This window comes from Anopheles gambiae, chromosome 2, assembly GCF_943734735.2.
Source record: "Anopheles gambiae chromosome 2, idAnoGambNW_F1_1, whole genome shotgun sequence".
Classification (NCBI taxonomy): Eukaryota; Metazoa; Arthropoda; class Insecta; order Diptera; family Culicidae; genus Anopheles; species Anopheles gambiae.
Window position 1 is genome coordinate 55,105,894 of NC_064601.1, and position 21,463 is coordinate 55,127,356.

General features: G+C 43.9%; 6 protein-coding genes across 8 annotated transcripts; 4 read left to right on the top strand and 2 right to left on the bottom strand.

The window, feature by feature from the left end:
• Positions 1–285: 285 nt before the first annotated feature.
• Positions 286–4,028, bottom strand: LOC1274634 (sorting nexin-6). 2 transcript variants are annotated; one of them, XM_061641632.1, is made up of 7 exons: positions 3,369–3,808; positions 3,072–3,215; positions 2,236–2,973; positions 1,957–2,139; positions 1,747–1,764; positions 1,530–1,639; positions 286–1,464 (listed from the first exon to the last, which is right to left on the bottom strand). In XM_061641632.1, the coding sequence occupies exons 1-7, from the start codon at positions 3,372–3,374 to the stop codon at positions 1,371–1,373; spliced, it is 1,293 nt and encodes a 430-aa protein (XP_061497616.1). In that variant the 5' UTR covers positions 3,375–3,808; the 3' UTR covers positions 286–1,370. The 2 variants fall into 2 exon arrangements, with proteins under 2 accessions (XP_061497616.1, XP_313785.3); XM_313785.4 differs by lacking the exon at positions 1,747–1,764 and having other exon boundaries at positions 3,369–4,028.
• Positions 4,029–4,077: 49 nt separating this feature from the next.
• Positions 4,078–6,185, top strand: LOC1274635 (actin-related protein 5). Its single transcript, XM_313786.6, has one exon. It carries the CDS (start codon positions 4,174–4,176, stop codon positions 6,142–6,144), a length of 1,971 nt encoding a protein of 656 aa, XP_313786.6. The 5' UTR covers positions 4,078–4,173; the 3' UTR covers positions 6,145–6,185.
• Positions 6,186–6,389: 204 nt separating this feature from the next.
• On the top strand, positions 6,390–10,976 carry LOC1274636 (acyl-CoA-binding domain-containing protein 5). Of its 2 annotated transcripts, none has more exons than XM_313787.6 (4): positions 6,390–7,825; positions 8,759–8,870; positions 8,955–9,036; positions 9,107–10,976. In XM_313787.6, the coding sequence occupies exons 1-4, from the start codon at positions 7,765–7,767 to the stop codon at positions 9,953–9,955; spliced, it is 1,104 nt and encodes a 367-aa protein (XP_313787.5). In that variant the 5' UTR covers positions 6,390–7,764; the 3' UTR covers positions 9,956–10,976. The 2 variants fall into 2 exon arrangements, with proteins under 2 accessions (XP_313787.5, XP_061497619.1); XM_061641635.1 differs by having other exon boundaries at positions 6,470–6,723.
• A 295-nt stretch (positions 10,977–11,271) lies between these two features.
• Positions 11,272–13,198, top strand: LOC1274637 (G patch domain-containing protein 4). Its single transcript, XM_313788.5, has 3 exons — positions 11,272–11,416; positions 11,485–11,944; positions 12,016–13,198. The coding sequence occupies exons 1-3, from the start codon at positions 11,371–11,373 to the stop codon at positions 13,001–13,003; spliced, it is 1,494 nt and encodes a 497-aa protein (XP_313788.5). The 5' UTR covers positions 11,272–11,370; the 3' UTR covers positions 13,004–13,198.
• Positions 13,199–13,783: 585 nt separating this feature from the next.
• On the top strand, positions 13,784–16,655 carry LOC1274638 (exonuclease 1). The gene is made up of 2 exons (XM_313789.6): positions 13,784–16,336; positions 16,441–16,655. Exons 1-2 carry the CDS (start codon positions 13,784–13,786, stop codon positions 16,465–16,467), a joined length of 2,580 nt encoding a protein of 859 aa, XP_313789.6. The 3' UTR covers positions 16,468–16,655.
• Positions 16,656–16,768: 113 nt separating this feature from the next.
• Positions 16,769–19,426, bottom strand: LOC4577435 (nucleolin). The gene is made up of 3 exons (XM_001237539.4): positions 19,135–19,426; positions 18,981–19,058; positions 16,769–18,832 (listed from the first exon to the last, which is right to left on the bottom strand). Exons 2-3 carry the CDS (start codon positions 19,024–19,026, stop codon positions 18,009–18,011), a joined length of 870 nt encoding a protein of 289 aa, XP_001237540.3. The 5' UTR covers positions 19,027–19,058; positions 19,135–19,426; the 3' UTR covers positions 16,769–18,008.
• Between the last annotated feature and the right edge of the window lie 2,037 nt (positions 19,427–21,463).

The following is a 21,463-nucleotide window of genomic DNA, read 5'->3' on the forward strand; positions in this document are numbered from 1 at the left end:
TAGTTGTGGGACACTTCCTTGACTTTTTCTTATGGGAAGTGAGCTTCATATAATGGAAACTGGACTCTTTACTTTTTGGACAGACTCCTTGGAAATTCCAATTGGATTGTCCCACAAGGGTGTGTAGAATCCAATTCCCATTACATTAAGATAGATTCCCATTAAGAAAGAGTCAATAAAGTGTCCCACAGCTATGAGAACTCCTGGAAAACCCTGTAATGTAAATGTATGATGTAAACACTTCTAAACGTTTACGAGAATCTTAGAACTATGAGCACAGTGCTATTGGTTGGTTGTAGATTTATTTATTTCATCAATATTTCATACAAACTGTTATTTACCGACATGTACGCTTCTATATATATATATGTGTGTCGCGCAGGCTTCAGTACGAGTCCATGCCGTTTTGAATCCATCATCAGTTTATACCGAGACGAAAAGAAAGAACAATCGCTTGTGTATAAAGGGTATAGTAGAAAAATAAAATGCCAATAGATTCTCCTACTGCCCTACCCGTCCGTCCTAGACGCAACAGCTAATTTGGTTTTCCTGGAACGCACTCTTCTTATCATTTCCCCTCCGTTTACAAGAAAAGCATAAAACCTTCTTCTTCAAATCTCTCGCTAAAAATACATTCTTCCTTGACATTACATATTCGATGGAAGAAAAATGAAGTGCAATTTATAATTCACAATTATTTCACTGAATTCGAGCGCAGTATGTTTCGACAACTCGTAACAAACTCTAATACATAAGGTCAAATATTTAATATTTTATGGATTATGAACCGATAAAAAACAAACAAATTAACGAAGCGCTCCCTACATCTCAACAGGTGTATGCATCCCCGTTATCTAAACAGCCAACAATAGAATGTAATAATGTGAATCATGATAATGATTTCAACGGCGTTTCTTGTACTTGTTTCCTAGATACGTTTTGCGTGATAAAGGGAATAATATATTATTACACTACATAAAGGTGAGGAAAAGAAAAAAAGCCCCCTAACGGTGTTTTGTTTCATGGTTCGATGAATTCATTCTTCTAATAATTTTCGTATTATTTGCATTATCATGAAGACACATTTGCTCTCTGCTATCCTATGCTAGATCAACAGAACGGATCTTTGTTTTCTCCAAATTGGTGAGTTAAACCCTCCCCCCCACCCCCCTCTCCTCGTCTCCCCCGATTCCAGTCGGTTACAAATGCGTTTCGCTGGCAATCACGTTCCGACATCGCCGACGGATGTGTCCATTGATACTTCACAGTTAGGAGAAATATTGTTCCACTTAGACGGTTACGTTTTGTATCGCATTTCTTTGCCGCAAATGTAAGAAAGTGAGTGTTTGTTTTTTGTTTCAGCCCGTTTACTAAACCAGCTCTTGTAAGGCGAGTAAAGACTGGCGTAGAAATTCGTACTGTCCTTTAGCGTGCTTTATTTCCAACTCTGCCAGATCAGTCAAGCTGTGGATAAACACACAAAAGAGTGATTAGATTGTTTCAGATTGGGCAACGGTCAAAAAAATTACCTTTTCTTGAAGGCAGCCACACGGCGCAATCTAAAGCTGACCAATTCTTCCTTGCCGCGTGCTGACATCGATTCGAACTTTTCGCATGCCTGTGTCTGTGCACTTTCCGCCTGAAATCACAGAAAATCGACGATGAAATAATAGTCTTTCTCTACCACCTGGCTGCTAACTACATTCTCGTTTAGGCATGCATTTTTAAAAGCAAAACCATTCCCACCTCCTGTACTTCCAGCGGCTAAAACGCCCATCGTGGAAGAAAGCATAAAAGAGAAAGAAAGACAGACAGATAAAGCATATACACAACCGGGGGACCAAAGATAGGAACAGGGTCATGGGACAGCATGGTTGGAAAATGTTTCTATTCATTTGATCGCTGTATTTACATTCCTTCGTGGTGGTAACACGGTGCCTAGCGAACATCTCTTACCGCGTGAACATCCTTATTTTTCGCCCGTGCCTTTTCTAGGTTGCGGTTGGCGGCTTCGTACGCAGCCAAGCAGCGCAAACGACGAATTAACAACGCTTTGGCTGCATTACTATCCCGTTGATAGTATCGCAGCGTATCTCCCAGCTTCAGGTCCTGATCGCTTGCCACACGTCCTTCCATGTTCTGGGGGTAAAAGTAACAGTAAACATTACACGCGCTTCAGAAAACGTTTCCAGTTTCCCTAAAACAGTCCTTTTAAAGGGAACAACCCATATTTACCCTTATTTTTTCGAAAATATCGGACGTCTTTGCCAAAAACTTCTCCATTGAGCCGTGTTCCGCGGTGGATAGCGCCAGCAATTGAGATGAAATGCGCACATGCGAATCGGCCACGTCCTTGTGTTTGTTGGTCATTTTCTCCGTTCGTATCGCGGCCTCTTTCAAGTGGGAATGGTACTCGCCCAAGAACTGCAGCTCGTGCTCGAAGAAATCGTTCACATCCTTCACCGTGGCACCGAGGTAGATTTCATCCGTCGTTTTGCCGATGCTTTTCACCAGTCCACCAAATATGTCGATCTTTTTCTTCATTTTTGCACACAAATCCTGGTCGTACACGAGGAACACCTTCAGGTGCGAATCCTCTCGGAACACGGGATGCGAGGCGAGACGCGTCAGGAAGACTTCGTGCATGGCGACAGTCTTTTTGAAGGTGGCCAAATATTCGGCTTCCAGCTCCAGCTTCATCTTCTTAAACTCCTCCTTGGTCATATTGCCTTCGCCTTCGCCCAGCCGTTGCAGCTTCTCGCGCGATGCATCGAAGTCAGGCCGGGGCGGACACGGTGGGATAATGTAACCGGCATACTCTTCGTTCTCTTCGAAGCGATCGTGCAGCCAGACGAATTCCTCGTGCTGTCGGACCACCAGAAAGTCGGACTTGTCAAAGCCGGGTAAGTTCGTGCGCGTGTGGACGGTAAATTTCACCCGCTCCTTCTCACTCAATGCGTCGGAAATGTCGACCTATCGGGGACAGTGTGGATACGAGTCCAGATAAAAACAATGCATCGCCGGCAATGCGATTACGGTGTGCGAACAAAGAAAGTCGCAACATGACTCACCAGTAGGGAATTTTCCGGCAGCGCTGCGGTGGTACCAGTAGTTGATCCGCCCTCAACGGATCCCTGGCGCGAACCTATCGTCTCCGGGACGGTGACACTCGGGCTCGTCGCTTGCTGCGGTGATCCGTTTTCTTCGATTCCATCCTGCAAAAAGACAAATCATCACACCACAAGTGTCACAAAGCCGCCCACATATAGTAACAGTCTGCGTTATCACTGTGCTACATGAAGCACAATGTAATTTCTACAGAGAGCGGTGCCAGCACGGCACATACTTTCATTATCGGCTGCACTTACCATCATCTTGGCTTGATTTTGAATGATTCGCTACTTCCGGTAACACTACGACCCGTATCTACTTTCCTAATGCGTTAGGAATGCGAACTATCTGGCTAGGCAGATCAAACCACGGCCAATACCGACTTGGGTCAAATCTTTTAACGCAACTAATTCGATGAATCAGTACACGAACGGCCGGGCTATACGTTTGGTCGCAACAAAGCCACACAACTGAAAGGAAGGACTAATATATTTTCACGCTGCTGTAAAAGCCATTAAGAAATCACGCAACAGTGACTAGCGAATGCGGCTCGTGGGGAGTAATTTTCTCTATTATTTTCTCCACTGATGTCCCATGCAAACTACTTCGTCAGCACAATATTGTAAACTTCTCCCCTCGACAGATATGAGATTGATATGATTGCAATGGTGTGTTTATGAGTGTTTGTGAGCCAATTTGAATGCGCATGTGTTGGTGCGTATCTGTCAAACTGTGTGCGTTGGTTTATGCTGAAGGGTTTTAATTTCGGCCGACAATATTAGCTGAAACGACGGATACATTATCGGTTGATGTGTTTTGTAAGCGTTTTGCCGTAATTTCGCAACAGTTTTGTCTGCAATGATTTGAACAATGCCAACCGATAAAAATGCAAACCCTTTTTTCGAATGATTTTGGGACATTTGGACAGTCGGGGAGCCGCATGACAGTCCCTTCAACAAATGTCAACCGGGGAAAGAAACAAAAACAACGCTTTCATTTGCGTGCAGGTAAATCTCTGGTGCTCTGCTGCGCTGTGAACAGATTGCTTTAAATCGATAAAGTATGGACATCTCACCGATAGAGGATCTTAAAATCACCCCAGACATTGTACAGCCGTACCCCGATCCATCCGTCGGTCGGGAGGGAGTGATTGTCATAGACAATGGCTCGTTCAACTGCCGTGCAGGCTGGATGTTGAAGGAAAAGCCAGCATTGGTGTTTCGCAATATCCTGGCCAAACCGCGGAAGGATCGCAACAAAAAAGACATCGAAGTGGCCACCGTTCCTGTGACACAGATTGGCAACGACATAGTGAACATCGAGGCATTGCGGCTTCAGTTGCGCACACAGTTTGATCGCAATGTCGTCACACACTACAATGTACAAGAGCAAATATTTGACTACATTTTCACCAAGCTTGGAATCAATTCGGAAAACAGCGTGCCACACAAGGTCATGATTACGGAGTGTTTGTTCAATCCAAACTACTGCCGAAGTTTGATGTCGGAGCTGCTCTTCGAATGCTACGACATACCGGGCCTTTCGTACGGTGTGGATAGCCTACTGAGCTTTCACTCGAATCAGCGTGGGAAGAGCGGACTGATCATCGCCACCGGTTATCACACCACTCACGTCGTGCCAGTGCTGAACGGACGCATGGTGGTGGAAAATATACGCCGCATAAATATTGGCGGATCGCACATGATCGCCTTTCTGCACCGATGTTTGCAGCTGAAGTATACATTCCACCTTAACGCGATCACGTTGAGTCGTTCGGAGGTTTTGCTGCACAAGTATGGAGAGTTTGCGTACGACTACATGGAGGCGCTCCAAAACTGGGCCTGCCTGACATATTATGACCAAAACGTGAAGAAAATACAGCTGCCCTACAACCAGACCACTGCAGCGCCGGCACTAACGACGGAGCAGAAGTTTGAAAAGAAAAAAGAGCTTTCTAAACGATTGGCAGAGATCAATGCACGGCGGCGTGAGGAACGACTGGCGCAGGATGAGGAATTGCTAATGCAGCTACAGCAGCTAGAAGAGTCCGCGGAAGATGGAGAGGACATTCGCGATGGTTTGGTCGAGCACAGCATCAAAGACGTGGGCGAGCTGAAACGGATGATTGCCACCGTAAATTCTCGAATCGAAAAAGCGCGCCAAAAAATGAACGCACCATGCGCGGGCGGCTCCCAGTCGCAGCTGCAATCCGATTCGGACAAATTATTACAACCCCCGCCCAACATGTCTGTGGTCGAGTGGGTCGAGGAAACGCGCCGCAAGCGTGACGCCATAATAGAGAAACGACAAGCGCGAAGGCAGCGTAAGCAGGACCTTGCCAAGCGGCGGACGGCAGCCGCTCAGGAGCGAATGCGCATCATTTCCCACCTCGCCCGAAAAGAGAAGGGTAGCGATGATTTCGGAATGCGCGACGAGGACTGGGATGTGTATAAGCAAATCAGTCGCGAAGAGGATAGCGACAATGAGAACGACAGTGAACGTTTGGTGGAGTACGACATTATTCTCAAGCAGTACGATTCAACGTACGAAGATCCGCTGCTGACGATGTCCGGCAATGCCGCCGAGCTGTACCAGCTGCATGTTGGCGTGGAACGTATCCGCGCTCCTGAAATTCTGTTCCAACCAAGCATCATCGGCAGCTACGAAGCGGGACTGGCCGAAACGATTGACTTTGTGTTGAAGCTGTTTCCCGCCGAGCAGCGAGGTTGCTTGGTAAACAATATTTTTCTGACTGGCGGGTGTGCCAAAATCCGTGGCCTGAAAGACCGACTGTCGAGAGAGATGAGGGAAATGCTTCCATTTGAGTCTAGGTTCGAAATCGAGGTTGCTCGCGAACCAGTGTTGGACGCTTGGAACGGAGCGAGCAAGTTTTGTTTAACCGAGACATTTCGCCAATCACTGATAACTCGTCCAATGTACGAAGAATGTGGTGGAGAGTACCTAAAAGAACACGTGCATGGTAACGTTTACTTCCCAACGCCAAAAGATTGTGGCGATCAGCTGACGGGATGAGAAGAAGCCAAGAGCTAATAAAAACTTATTTTTTTACTGATTGATCTATTGTGCAAATTGTATTGTATTAACTATGGTACTTAGACAAAATCTGTGGTTTTTATAATATACTTAAAATATACAGGACTAAAAGAAATTCATTTAATCTATTGCATAAATATAAATGGAAACGAAATGCTCATTTTCCAAAAGCGAAAACAATCAGCTGTTAACGAAAGGAAACGGACATTTTCAAATTTGGTACATTTCTATTGTGTCATTTAGTTTTGACATTTGGTCAGCGCCCAAACGACCCAAACGATGTGCAAACGACGCATTTGCCACAGAGCACCGCCTAATAACTTCACAAGTTTTCGTCAACGAAGACAGAAGGCCAGCTGAAGCAAAACAAGTGTCTTTTTTCTGTTGTGATCGTCGTACAATGGGGGGTGGCCGGTGAACTATAGTTACATTATTTAGTGATTTAGTGTATTTAATCGTGCATTTTTCCGTTCCCGCAAAGCATCGGAATCGTCCCTAGTCAACCAATTGGATCCGGGCGAATAGTGATCTTTCCTGTTTGTGTAGACTGTATTGAAGGTAGAGAGAAGGGGGAGAAAAGTTCGGGAAAATTGTCATCGAACATTCGACGAGGGCCAAAGTGCAATTTTCAGCCTGGCTGAAATAGCTAGCGAAGGAAAACGAATAGCAGAATCGAGCCGTAACCGGATACCGTACACAAAACCATTTTCAATTTTGAAGGTGGAAAATCAATCACCACACTCACACACACACACCCACATATACCCCCACCAAAGATTGTTTTTACAGCGCTAGATAGGGAGAGAAGGGCAGAAGAGTGGGTTGGGAGCGAAGCTGGATGCTTGCAGGAACTAAATCGAACGCCAATCCAGTCTAGGATTGACGAAGTGGATTATGGCAGCGGAAGGGATGATGAGTTGGTGAGGCAAGGCGCGACGTCGAGTCACTCGAATAGGGCCAGTAGTACGAACGTGGCTTCGATTGCGTATGTTGTGTTTTTGTGTGTGGTAACGTACTAAAACAACGGTGGAAACAAAGTAGGTAGATCATATAGGAAGGTTGTACTGTATCGAATATTTGGGTGTAGTTTGGTAAAATAATCTTGAAAAGATGTTGTACAGAGAATGATGTTATGAAAGGTGGCAAAAGCTGGCAAAAGACTGGATATCTTCAGCAACGGAGCAGTTGTAAAGTAGTCCCGCAGTGACAGAGACATCAGCGCTTGCTGCTTACCGATGCTTACGACGCGCGACCAGTGAAAACGATTGAAAGTCTGGCATCGTAACGTAAGGAAAGCGATCGCATCGGACATCCACACGGAATCACGTAAATACGGACGCGTTGGAGCTATGTATTAATTTGCGGCCGATTGCGTAACTTAACGCTGTGGGACCGGACCGTGCAATAAGTAATAAGTGACCTACGGACCCGCTGCGACTTGTCCACACACCTTCAGGTTACCCTGTGAGAGGGCACCAACGACCTACGAACTGCGATTAGCTAGAGTTCGAGCTTCGAACGCAGTGCAATCATTGCGCAGTGGAAGAGAGTATCTGTTGCGGATACACAAATGCAATAGACGCCCTCACGACGATCAAGATGTCGATCGAGGAACGATTTAATGCGGCGGTAAACGTAATCAGGGGCCTGCCAAAGAATGGTAAGTTCAGTAATCCGTCGTGAGTGATAATCGACGTATTTGGGGATGCAAACAAAACACGATGATTCGGTCAAAGTTGAGGTATCTTATCGCAGAATGCTTGGGGTTTGTTTTTAAAGTACCAACCAAAACTGATAAGATATTACTTGCAAGTCTACCTTTTCTATTAACATTATATTCAATCAAAAAGGCAGCATTGGAATTATCAGAATATTTCCAAGATAATTAAAACAATTAAATAATGTTTGATACTGGCATTGGTTACTGGATGCAAAATGTATGTTCTTCTGTATTTTGCTGTTTTTGTTGTTAAGTGTCATTGTTCTGGTTACCAATTAAATGCGTAGTTACGCTTGTATAAACGCTTTACTTTCTTCCAAGCGCCAGTCGAGTGGCCTTCTTTTGGCCGATGCAGAATAATTGTATGAAATGATGGAAAGGAGACCGCCACATTGCTAGAGGTGTAGTAACCTTCATGGATGGCTCGTGGAAAATACGGTCGCACAAAACAAGTGACTTGCAGGTTGCAGGCAACGACTCAGCGATTTACGAAGGTTTTTGATACCCGAGGGAAGTAACGCAAATGACGGCCGCGTCTGACTGGTTTAGCTTTCTTGCATCAAACGTGGCCGCACAAAGCAACAAGGTCAATGAGGTTTTTACGGTGGTGAAACACCGCGCATCACAAATGCGGAGCTGCAAATGAGATTTGGTTACCATGGTCATCTATGAAGTTTTATAGATTGCTTAATGTACTTGTACTGCAGACAACGTTAATGGTTTGACATAGGGAGACAATTCATTGCAGTGTAGACTAATAGTGATATATAGTACAGTTACAGAGACACACCTACCTTGCTTGGGAGTTGTTATTGAGTTGAACTACATTAAAAAAAAAATCACCATTGTATCATTGTACTCTTTACTTCATAGGACCGTATCAACCGAGCAATGATATGCTGCTACGATTTTATTCATACTACAAACAGGCTACTAAAGGCAAATGTTGTGAACGCAAACCCGCCTTCTGGGATGTTATTAATCGGTGAGTAGAATAGGAACGATCATGAAGCATTGGATTGTTAACTTCTGTTTACTTTTCATTCTATTTTGGCATACAATTAAACAGTGCGAAATGGGATGCTTGGAATCGGTTAGGAGATATGGACAAGGAAGTGGCTATGCAGAAATACGTCGATGAATTGAAAAAGGTAATTATACTCAAAATGCAGACATCGGTCAAATATTGAAAGAGATTCATATTTTTTTTCTGCACCAAAGATTGTTGAAACGATGTCCTACACCGACAATGTGGCCAACTTTATGGAGTACAGCATGAGCGAACTGGATAACGTCAGTATCCAGGATTTGGAGATGGTTGCACCGGAAGCGATTAAAAAAGCTCGCTCTCGTCCAAACTCACCGCTTGCTTCGCGCGAAGCCAGTCCAAATCGACTGTCGCCAGTTACACCGTCGCCTCCGCCAATGATGTCCTCGCCGGTAGCACCAATGGGCAATGGTCATGTGCACAAGCCAACGGCGATCAATGGATATGCGAATGGTAGTTACGCCGGTCATCACGCTGCACATAATCAGCATCATCAGACGAATGGATTTGTTTCGTCCACGATAAGTAATGGCGCTAGTTCGGGACCGTCTGAGCTAAGCGACGACGAGTACATCGACACGTACGATGATGACTTCGAAAGCGAAACGACCACTGTGTTCCGTCCTATTGAGGCCGTCAATCACGCCCATTACTATCAAAATGGTTTATCGGGCCCGGTCGGTGCGCCCCTGGTTAACGGAGGTACGTTCCTACATAGTTCAGAAGGGGCAGGATTCGCGCGAACCGACGTGGCTGCTCAGATTACGCGAACAATCGAACGACTAAATAGCAGCGTGCAGCAGATACAGAGCCGCGTCAGTGTGATTGAACAATCGGTGGCTGAGTTGCGAGAGCAACAGCAGCAGCAAATGACAAAGATGCGTGCTTCCTCTGTTCGGTCTTCACGGCCTACCTGGTGGCCTTTTGCAGAGATTTCTCCGGGACTGTTAGCATTCGTCATACTTTGGCCGCTGGTGATAAACCGAGTTACTGGCAGCTGGACGCAGAGGAAGCAACCCTGAAGTGCAAACACGTGCTGCTAATGCTCTTCGATCGTAACTGTCGGACGCCAATCGTATTGCTGGAACGGTAGAACAAATTTTACAAGTTGTGAATAGTAATAATATTTAGCTCACGCCTTGGTGCAGTTCATTCGCTTAGAGAAGGTAGACGACTCTTTACTCTGTGCAAACAGCACGCCCGTACTATCAGTGAAGTAGTACGTGCAGGTGCCGTGATCGAGGTGTGTGAGTGTGTTCGTGTTTGCAAGTTCCAATTCCAGGATTTTCAACGTCACTCGCATGCTTCTGCTGCCGAGTGAACAAACTCAAGCTAATAACCAATAGTCAGGATACTACACCTCGACAGCTTTAGTGCAATAGATTTTGTAATGGTGAAGTAGAGCGCGAATAAGAAAAGAAAAGGAACAACATTCCATTGATAGGGTGAACGAAAGCAGTTTGCTTTTTTACTTGCGATTGGTGTAAAGGAGTGGTGGCAATGAAGCCTGATAATTTATATGTTGTGTCGCATCACAGTTGTGGTATCGCTAAACTTAAAGTGCAATTTGTTTATATGTAACTTGTTATAATTGTGCGGACTGTAGGACAGCTAGTTATGCTATTATACTGTTTGAAAATCAATATTATGATGATTGTTTTACGGTGCGGATATTTTTGTTATTAACCATTTTCGTTGTAGTTTTCCTTTTGGATGTTATTTTTTTGCAATTGTATACACCGATATATGATTTGTTATTTAAGGTTTGGTATTTTTTTTTTCTTTCACTATTCTTTATACAAATAGGTGGAAAAGCTAGGGAAAATACATTCTTTTGTTATTAAATTACACTAATTGAATGGGAGTGAGTTTGCAGTTTAGTGACGAAATAAGGAAAAACACATAAATATCAAGCGGTAGATAATTTTTGCAGCGATGGCCAGGCTTTTGCTATGATTAGGGGTATTGATAGCGAAATTGTAACACATCTACACATGTTCTTATGGTTCGGATACAAATAAAGAATGCTCTTTGCAAACGAAATGTGTCGTTCAATCGTTGCAATTTTGTGTGTAGAACCATATATAGAATGTGTTTTTTTCTGTATCAGTACAACGTTACACTGTTTGATTCGCGCAGTAAGCTTGCGTAGCACCAACGCTCATTTCAAAAAAGCCAGTTTGACATTTGCTTCGCGTACTAATTGTCACCCTGTGTAAAGTTATATCGTATTGTTAGGCTCTAAAAGTACTTTTTGTAAGTTTTATGCGAATATTCGTAATTTTATTGATACAATTTTTCAATATTTCTGATAATTCGTTTAATTAAATGTCAACAATTTTGGTCGTTGATTCGCAAAGTCTGTTGTTTATCTGTCAGAAAGCTTGACACATTTTTTTGTAAACAATAAAGCAACAACGTGTTTCTTTGTGGCAATATGGATTTTGCCAAAAACATACTCCTAAAATATGGATGGAAAGAAGGTAAGATTTAGAGGGAAAGTTCAGCGCACCGTCTTCTATTCTTCATCCGCTCCGATGTGTCGTTTCAGGTGAAGGGCTCGGGAAAAACTCGGACGGCATTACGGCGCCGCTCAAAGCCAGTTTCAAGTTTAGCACTAGCGGAATTGGAGCCGACAAGGTCAGTGACGCTAAAAACAATTGGTGGGAGCGTGTTTACAACGAGGCGGCCGGCAATATTGAGGTTGAATCTGGCGGAAACACGAAAACCGAAGTGCCGGTTTCACTTCGGCAGGTAGATGCGGAAGCGGTTGAAATTACCACAAAGAGCTACTCGGTAAACAAACTGAAGCGGAAGGATATGGATCAGCAAGGTCCGAAAGGTTCAATGTACGGTAGCGTGTTTCTTAAAGCCTCCACCCTGTTGGGAGGTCTTGGGCGTGAAGAAGACATGCCGGATCATGTTCGCACGGAGGATATCGAGTTTGCTCCCGTTAAAACTCTTACGGATGAGGAGCTGTTTGCGGCGTGTGGTGGTCGAACGGCCCACAAGTAAGCATTGCTAATGCATGGCCCTAGTTCCGTGATATTTACAATTATTTGGTCTTCTTCTCTTTATCCAGAGGTGCTCGTCATGGACTGAAACTGAACGGCAAGTTGGCACGGATAGATGAACAGAACAATAAGCTCTTGCAGGAGTTGGAGAGCAGATCGTTCGAGGATGTGATAAAGTCTAGTGATTGGCAGGTACAGGCGTCTAAAAACGGGCGTCGAAAATCAAGAAAACAGAAGCGGAACGAGCAACGGTGGATCGCACACGGTTCAGCGGACGCCGAGGATGAAGTGAAAGATATGATCCATCATGCCGATTACGTGGTAGCTAAGAACAAAAAGAAACAAAAGGTCCACCATAAAACGGACCAAGAGCTGGCAAACGAAATGTCAAGCATGTTCGCCGAGCTGCCGGAAGAGGATGGTGGAGTGGAAGAAAACGAACCGGAAGCGGCGCCGAAGCCGAAATCAAAGAAGGCGAAGCATAAATCCAAATCGGCATCGAACAAGGGCGCTTCTCTGGAGCAGGAGTTAGATCTGCTAAGTGAAAAAATTCGCAAACTAGATCACAGCTCGGTAACAATTAAGAAGAAAGATAAGAAAAAGAAAAGCAAACTAAAACTGGCTGCCGATGACGACGATACAGCGATGATCGACCCTGCGGCTAAGTACCGTAAGGACTATCGCCCCGACTTGAAGCAGAACAACCGTTTGCTTAAGTCTGTCGTGCCGCATGAAGTCGGCGTGGAAACGGTTCCCAAGAAGCCGGCACCGTTGCTAGGGTCAGATTCTAGTGATGGAGAGGAAGAAGATGTCGTGCAGCGGGTGAACGAAGAACAGAACCGGTACAGGTCGAAAATGAGAGCCAATGTGCCAAAGATAAACATTATCGAACCCACGGAGGAGGACAGTCTCGTGCTGGGACAGAGTCTGAAAGAACGTCACAAGAACGATGTGAAGCGTGTGGGTAATCGTACCGCAGGCGGCAAACGGAAGAAGACGAAGAAAAATCAACGCGTGTTGGCTAAGCTGGCGGATTCGCTGTCTAAAAAGTTGTAAACGGAAAGCAATAATATGTTACTAACACCAAGACGTGGTAGTGCCTTGTTTTGGCGGGAGAAGAAAACAAGGATAATCCCCGCGTTGAAGCGGAATTCTGGCACACTTCGTAGATGATATCCTTGAGATAACGAGAACCGTACATTGCGGGGTTCGTGTACAATAAAACGTTATCATTATTCAATGATCATAATATTTTATAATGGTTTATCATGTTTTATTGCTATAGGAAACTGGGAAGAAACGAGAAAGTAGTAAGTCTTTTTTTAAATTACTCTAATATTATTTACTCTCACTCAACTGCTCACGTTAGCCACATGTCACATGGGTATGTTACGGCTTTTCGTAGGTCTGTTTCACTGCGTCCAGCACACATTAGACTGTCCTACTTCCGAATATTTTTTCTTTGGAATGGTATAAAAATGTATGAGTGGTCAAATTGACTACAATTAAAGAAAGTGCATCATAAGATGAACAAATGATTACGTACGTTGCCAAACGGTTGAAAAACACTGCACAGTGGGTAAAACACTGCACAGTGGGTAAAACACTGCACATCGTAAGTTGAAGACATTTTTTTACTGCTGTCAAACAAAATGTCCGATGTTAACCACAACATCCATTGGCGGGAACAATTTTCCCATCAACGTAAACAAAAAGATAGCAATGGGAAAAGTGTGCGGTTAACTGAGTTAGTAATGTTCGCGAAGTTGCAGATCTTTGTAGAATAATTTGCCGGCGTGCCTAAGAATAAAGTGACATAGACCGCTACGTAAAGAAATGGGCATCACCGGGTTGCTGCCGTTCCTGGAAAAGGCGAGCAGCGCTTGCCATTTGCGCGAACTCCGCGGCAAGTGTGTAGCCATAGATACCTACTGCTGGCTTCATCGCGGAGCGTTTGGTTGCGCAGAACGGTTGGCCCGTGGCGACTCGACTGATATGCACATTCAGTACTGCTTGAAGTACGTGCAGCTGTTGCTTTCGCACAATATCAAACCAATCCTCGTTTTCGATGGGCAGCATCTGCCAGCGAAAGCTGCCACCGAGGCGAAGCGTCGCGAGATCAGAGAAACTGCCCGCAAGCGTGGAGCGGAACTGTTGCGCTTGGGTCGCATCGACGAAGCCCGCAGCTTCTTGAGACGATGCGTCGATATCACCCACGAAATGGCTCTTCAGCTGATGCAGGAATGTCGCAAACGCGGTGTCGATTGTATCGTAGCACCGTACGAAGCTGACGCGCAGCTGGCGTACCTCAATCGCACCGACATCGCCCAGTACGTCATCACGGAAGATTCGGATCTGGTGCTGTTCGGATGCAATCGTATCCTGTTCAAGCTGGACTTGACGGGCCATGGACGGTTGGTCGAGGCGAGCAAACTGCATCTAGCGATGGGATGTCGGGAGGATCGCTACAAGTTTGCTAAATTTCGGTACATGTGCATCCTGTCGGGTTGCGATTATTTGGATTCCTTGCCTGGCATTGGTCTGGGGAAGGCGTGCAAGTTCATGCTGAAAACGGAAGATCCCGATATACGCAGGGCGTTGGCAAAGATTCCGGCATACCTGAACATGAGGCAGCTGTCCGTGACGGAGGAGTATAAGGACGAGTTCCTAAAGGCGGATGCTACCTTCAAGCATATGGTGGTGTACGATCCTGTGCAACGCCGCCAGACCAGACTGGTGGACCCGGACGACGAGGGTACTCCAGAGCAGTACTGTTGCAATGCCGGCAAGTTTTTGGATGAGAAAGTAGCATTCCAGCTAGCGGTTGGGAATTTGGATCCTTTTTCGCTGCGCAAAATGGACGATTGGCATCCAGATGAAGCGGATGTAGATGTGGCGGCAGGCAAGAATCAACATCCTAGCATCTGGCGGAAGGATTACATGTTGCTAAGGGACGCAAAGCAAGCACAAAACAGCACACAAACACAGAAACCAGCCACATTGTCGTCATTCGTGAAGCGTGCAGTGCATCACGTGGAGCACGCTGTTGACCAGAACACTAACGAAACGATCACTGATGTCTTGCAAATTTACGGCATTCAAAGTCCCGACGAACCACCCTCGAAACGATCGTGCCATGCGCAAAAGTCTTTTCAATCCGCCGAATCTCACGTTGCGATTGACTATCAAGATGTGGAAGCGCTTGACGTGCTGGAACAATTGGAGCAACCAAAAACGCCCAAACGCACCCGAAATCCGTTTGCAGTCTCTCCCAACAAATCGTTGCTGAGCCGCGATACATTGCTTTCGCCCACCAAAATAACACCGGAAACACGATCCCTGCTGCACAATGTAAGCCCAGTCAAGCGGATCGACTACTCTCAGCAACGCAGCCAGTTAGTAACGACATCCATAGTAGGCAGTGGCGCTACTTCCAGCCGATTGAGTCGGTTTAAAACGGCCCACAGCAAGGGTGTAACTATTTCTAAGGATGAACCTAAAGTGATCAGTAGATTTTTCTGCACACAGCAAAACAAATCACAAAGCCGTACGACGGATACAAGTAAAGGAAGCAATAGTATAGCTAAAACTTCCGAAGACGACAGTCCCAAGAAGAGCTGCACAAAGCAGGATGTCGTCTGTTCACTCGTTTCTCCCACTGCCATAGTGAAGGACATCAAGAGCAAGCGAGATTCGCATGCCCTTAAAGCGACTGCTATTTACCTCAGCTCACCGGAAGCGCGACTGCAGAGTCGAGGCGATCGAACGCCAGAAAAGCGCAAACGGGTGCAAATACCTCCCGAGTCAGGGGAAAGGAGTAATTCTGTGCTCGGTCGGTTTGACAGTGGAATAGCAATGAGCGAAAATAACTCTAACGAGGACGAAGGTTCGCTAGAGTGTGATAGCGGTACAGGATTAAGCTCTTCCCAGAAGGAAAATGACGACGTCGTAATAACTCCTGTTGAAATGGAATGTTCCGACCTCAAGCCGCGTAATGCCCGTTTAGCGCTATTCGAGAGGCGGCCAGCGAAGCAGCTGAGCCAGTTGCTGGAAAGTAAAGACAACATTGAAGAGCTCGCCATCGTGCTGGACGACGATAGTAGTAGCGACGAAGACACTAAAAAGCGTACTGCTGATGCCCAACAGGCGATATCGGCGGAAAAAGTCCACAGCCCTGTGAAGGCAACACACAAGACTGAAACAGTGAAACCGTTCCAGCTGCCATCAACGTCTACGGGGAAAGTAGAAGCTTCCACCAAGTCTAAGGCGCGTTCTTCATGCAAACGACCAGGACTGTCGATAAATAGGAAGCAATCTGTTCCCAAAACGGACAATACTAATTTAGGTTTAACGCAAACTCGATTGTCTATGTTCGGGTTTCAGAAAAAGGTAGGTTTTCCGACGTCGGTCAACAACACTTTCTGGCTGACTTCCACGATTTGAACAGAATTGAAAAGTATGTTTGTTTTCTCTACAACTAACCATCGTTTCAGCCTTCGATGCAGCTGAATAATCGGTAACACTGCCATTGCCTACAAGCCCTGAGCAACGATTGAAAAGCGCAAAGTGTGTGATGTTGCAAATGTGAGCATTTGGAAGCTTGTGAATGAAAGATTTTCTACAACAATAGTTTTTTTTCCTGGACAAACACTATGTAAGTGAATTATTTACCACTTGTTGAAATAATATAAATATCAATTCATTTTAATCGTTTTATAATCATTCGTTGATGACGTCACTAGTTTACATTTAATTGAATGGTCGAGTATAACTATACCTGGAACCTTATGGAAGTTGCCTTAATGCAATACAAACGACAGGTTTGTTCTTGTTTCAAGCTGAAACAATTTACCAAACGTTTTTATTTATTTTTGTTTCGATACTACATTGACGCATCAGTTGCTGTTTATAGCTCTTTTTTTTTAATCTGTTTTGTATCATTTACATTTACGCAACACCGAATTCCATTTCGTACACGTACAATTCTTAGATAGAACAATCGAATGCAAACTATAGTTACGCGAAAGAATTAAAAGTAAGAGTCATGATATCGTGTTTTGCATAGATCTTGGACTATTATTATATGTTAGCGATTCATACATTTTGCAAATTCTTCCTTCTTCTACACTTATTCGGAACCACACGGCGTTCGGATAGTCAGAGTCAGTTCTTCGGGGGAACGGGCCATTCTAGAGGTGAGCAAACAACGGGTATGTTGTTGGGATGTGCGAGTTGACGACTGTACCGCCCCACATTCTGCATATTGTTACACGTAATATTTCTTTTGTTTGTTTTTTTTTTGTCACATTCGGTTCAATTTTGCTTAATTGAATGGTTCTACATATGGAAAATCCTTCCGTGGTCTAACTAATAGTTGACTTGTTGTAAGTTGCAGGTTGGCGCAGTTTTCTTCAAGATGATACGCTTACAAAATTAGTTTATTGCATGTGTATTTTGTATTACACTTTCGTAGGAGAATTCGCAATGATGGTTGAAATGAAAAAGCAAGCAAAGCAGGTTTTGTCAATGCGCTTTGCATTTAATTAGTTTTTCGCTGAAAATTGATTATTTTCTACATACTCTTGGGATTGCCACGCGATATAATGTTAATTGTTCCATGTTCTACTGCTATATCAGAAGTTGGATGTGTAGTTCACTATACACGAAAAGAATGTACTGTAATACTATTTAAAATTCTGTGCAATATAGGCTTATTTAATAGTTGATTTTGTATGAAGACAATGTAAAATAGAGAACTTTTTTTGTTTTGCTTAAATCATATAACCGTATATCCGCTGTCGTAGGTTTTGGACTGCCGGCCAGTATGTGACGATGAGAACGCACCCGATAGTAATGTACACGAAATGTGTAAACACTACAGCTTCGTAACCTCGGGCCTTACTGCCCAAATGCACTATTGCAGTAGATCGTTGAGCCCGTTTAGTTGTCACAGTTTAGGAGCAATTAAGTATGACTCGTACTTGGTTAAAATAGTTAAAAAAGTGTTCGATGCCCGACTAGCGTTCCTTAGCAGGGAGGCAGAAGGCTATCCGTTATGGCCTTAGTCTTTAAAATGGGGCTTTAAATATTTAAGCATACCAAAGGTACGGAATCGTTTTACACCAATCACTTTTCGCAGTTGCTCATCGCAGATGGCAAACTGTCTGTTTTTCGGATCGTACAGATTACGTTCCTTAATGATGGCCCACATTTTCTTCACCACCTCATGTCGTGGCAATGACTCCGCACCGCACACTTCCGCCAGTTCTGGAGATAGTGTGTACGGTCGTGTGTAGCCATTGGATCTCTTGGCACCACCACCACCGCCAGCAGCCTTCTTAGCCTTAGCTGCCGGTTTGGTTTGCTTCCAGTCTCCGTCAGAATCCGAGTCGGAATTGTTCTTTTTCTTACTTGCCGCCTTGCCCTTCCCACTGCCCTTTGGGTTGTAGTCGTCATCGCTACCCTTATCATCATCGCCGGAATCGTCCTCACTGTTGGAGGCGCGTCTCTTCTTCTTGGCCGGGCCCCGTTTGGCCGGTGTGCCGCGCTTTCCGGCACTCTTACGTCCCTTCGGTTTCTCTTCCTCGGAGAAATCTTCATCATCGTCGTCATCTTCCTCCTCCTCATCCTCTTCGTCATCTTCGTAGTCACTGTTACCTTTGGCTTTTTTGTCCTTTTTGTTACCCTTGCCGTTACCTGCATGATCATCGTCCTCCTCATCGTCATCTTCCTCTCCCTCGGAGGAAGCTTGTGAATTTACGTAGTCCATCACGAGTTCATCCACCTCCTTTTTGCGATTGGAAAGATCGCACTTCAAATTCTTTTCCAGCTGTAGACGCACCTTCTTGGCTGCTGTTTCCTCCAGGTTGGCATCCTTAAGAATTTCTGCAGGAAAACAATACATGCAATGCATTGGGCGATAAAGGATAATGTGATACGAGGCACGAGGCTACACGACACCCACAGTTTTAGTTCGGTCAAGGTCGCAAACAAACGCAATACCCTGCCAATGATGCCCATTACTTGAACTTACTTTGAATTTCAGCCTTAAGCTCAGCTTTCGTCGGATTTTTAGTCATTTTACAATAGTAATAAGCTAAGCACTCGTTTTCTGAAATGAGTTAAGGTAATGAGTATGAGCCTAATTATAAACACTCTCCAAACACGCTTCTAAACCGATAACTCACATGGCGGTGTGCGGTTTTGTTGTGATAATAATGTATCCACAAATACCACTGAGTTTTAACTGTGGATAAACTGCAGGAGCTGCAAGAGTTTGTTGAGTGAAAAACTCTAGCGAAATAATTCACGAACGTGCTCGAAGATGCCGATTTATGCACCTCGATGCAAGCGAGAGGCCGATTTTTTTTTGGGCGAAATGTGTACCGGGGTGCCAAAGACGCTTACTTTAGCGCTGCGTGTGGCGGTTTGAACAACCACGTTGACATCGGTCATTTTGACAACGCCGCTTGATGTCAATTCCGCTGTGTTCGTGGGCAACGTTTGAAAAAACCGTTAATGGGTAGGAAATGTGCAGTGTTCAATTATTTAAATACAGTCTGTTCCCGAGTTACACGGTTCTCGACTTACGCGGATTTGGAGATACGCGGTTTTCTAAATTTGACAGATTAAATGTCAAATCAGTACAATTTGCTTCAAGTTTGGTATAAATTGCATTTTTGCTAACAAATTGAAATCGCTTAAAAGCCAGAAACATTAGAATTTTTGCACGATTCATATCAAATAAATGATAAAGTGTATAAAAGCACTAAATTAAATAAAAAAAACTACGAGTAATCAATAGTATTTCAGCCAAAAAACGTGAAATTCGACTTACGCGGATATTCGAGTTACGCGGATTCGTTGGGAACGCAGAAACCGCGTAACTCGGGAACAGAATGTACTAAAAATGAATTATCGTCGTTTAGTTAAATGTTTCTAGAATATGTCCAGCCTGATTTATTTATTTATTTCAAATAATTTGAACGCTTTGTAGGTTTGACAAATATTAAAGATAAAGCTTAGAAACTAACATTGCCTAGCTCTAATTAGTGAAGAGTAATTCCTAATAAAAATGCGCTGTTTAGGAAATGGTTAAAGTGATTAAAGTGGGGATGGATAATAGAGGACGAGGATGGAGGGATCTAAAAAGAACGTAGAAATGAATGGTAGAGAGGAGGTCTGGAATATCATTAGTGCTAAGGATTAACCCAGCAGTGAAGCAGGACTGAGCGATATGCCGTCTTTTTTTTCTAAAGAGTCATTTTCCAAAAATTGAGAGCGTACTGCCTATGGGGGTCGAGGAGAAAAGAGCATTATGCGCCGAATAGCTACTCTAATGAAAAGTTTCTGTACTGTTTCAAGTCGAGTAATGCCTCTAATACTGGAAGACCTCCATATAATGCTGGCATATTCTAATATACGTCGAACCAGAGCCACATACAGAGTTTTAAAACAGCGAGGATCATTGAAATCAACTGTTGAGCGGATTATTAGGCCGAGATCTAGGACATACAAAAATATGTTAACAAAGCTATTAAAGAAGCGCTCCTAAAGCTTTAATTGTTTAACATTTAATGTGTTGTTTAATATTTGCTATCGAAACCATGTATGTACAGTGGATCTCCATTTATCCGGATACCTCTTATCCGGTTGTTAGATTATCCGTGCTGTTGAAAAATGACAGTTCAATACAAAAGTGACATTGCGTGCTGAGGAGGATATTTCAAAAAGCTTTTATCAGAGCACATTGTCTAACAAAAAACGTTAAAGCTCCAGGCACATTTCAAATATTCTGTTAGAAAAACATGAAGTTAATAAAAACTGGCAAGGGTTTTCGTAAAAATCGATCCGGGTTTTCGATCCGGGCGAGGTCGAGTCCCGAAGAGCCCGGATGAACGGCGCTCAACTGTATGTATTTTTTTATGTCAGACTCAATTAGTAAGAATATGTTTTGATAATTGTACTGCCAAATGCGGCTGATTAAACATTTATTTAGCAATGGTGTAATATATGATACATAGATGATATTTTTCCTCAAATTGATGTGATTGTTGTAAGGCAGATAAGATGGATGTTAATCGATGCGAAAAGGTAAGTTATAATCATAAAGGATGAAAACATGTATTGTATTTTAATGTGGACGGTGACACAAAATAAATTTAAAACATACTAGCGAATAATATTACAGACAAAATCATTTCATCCGACAAATGACAAATTGTTTATAAATTGTTACTTTTTTCTTATTTGTTTTGGTGCCGTTGTGCTGATTCATGCGATTTGAGTTTGCTGTAAAACTAACTTCATTTTTTAATGTGTAAGTAGTAGGAGTAGTTTTTGTAGTGCTATTTATTTGTTCATTTTTTTCTGTTACAGATAGGTATTCGACTTACGCAGAAACTCGAGACAGGCGGTATTTTGTAACCGTTTTCGGTCTCCATTAATAGTGTATCTCGGGGACTGCCTATACTTTGTATTAATTCGACGTAACATAATGAACGGGTTCTATTTATC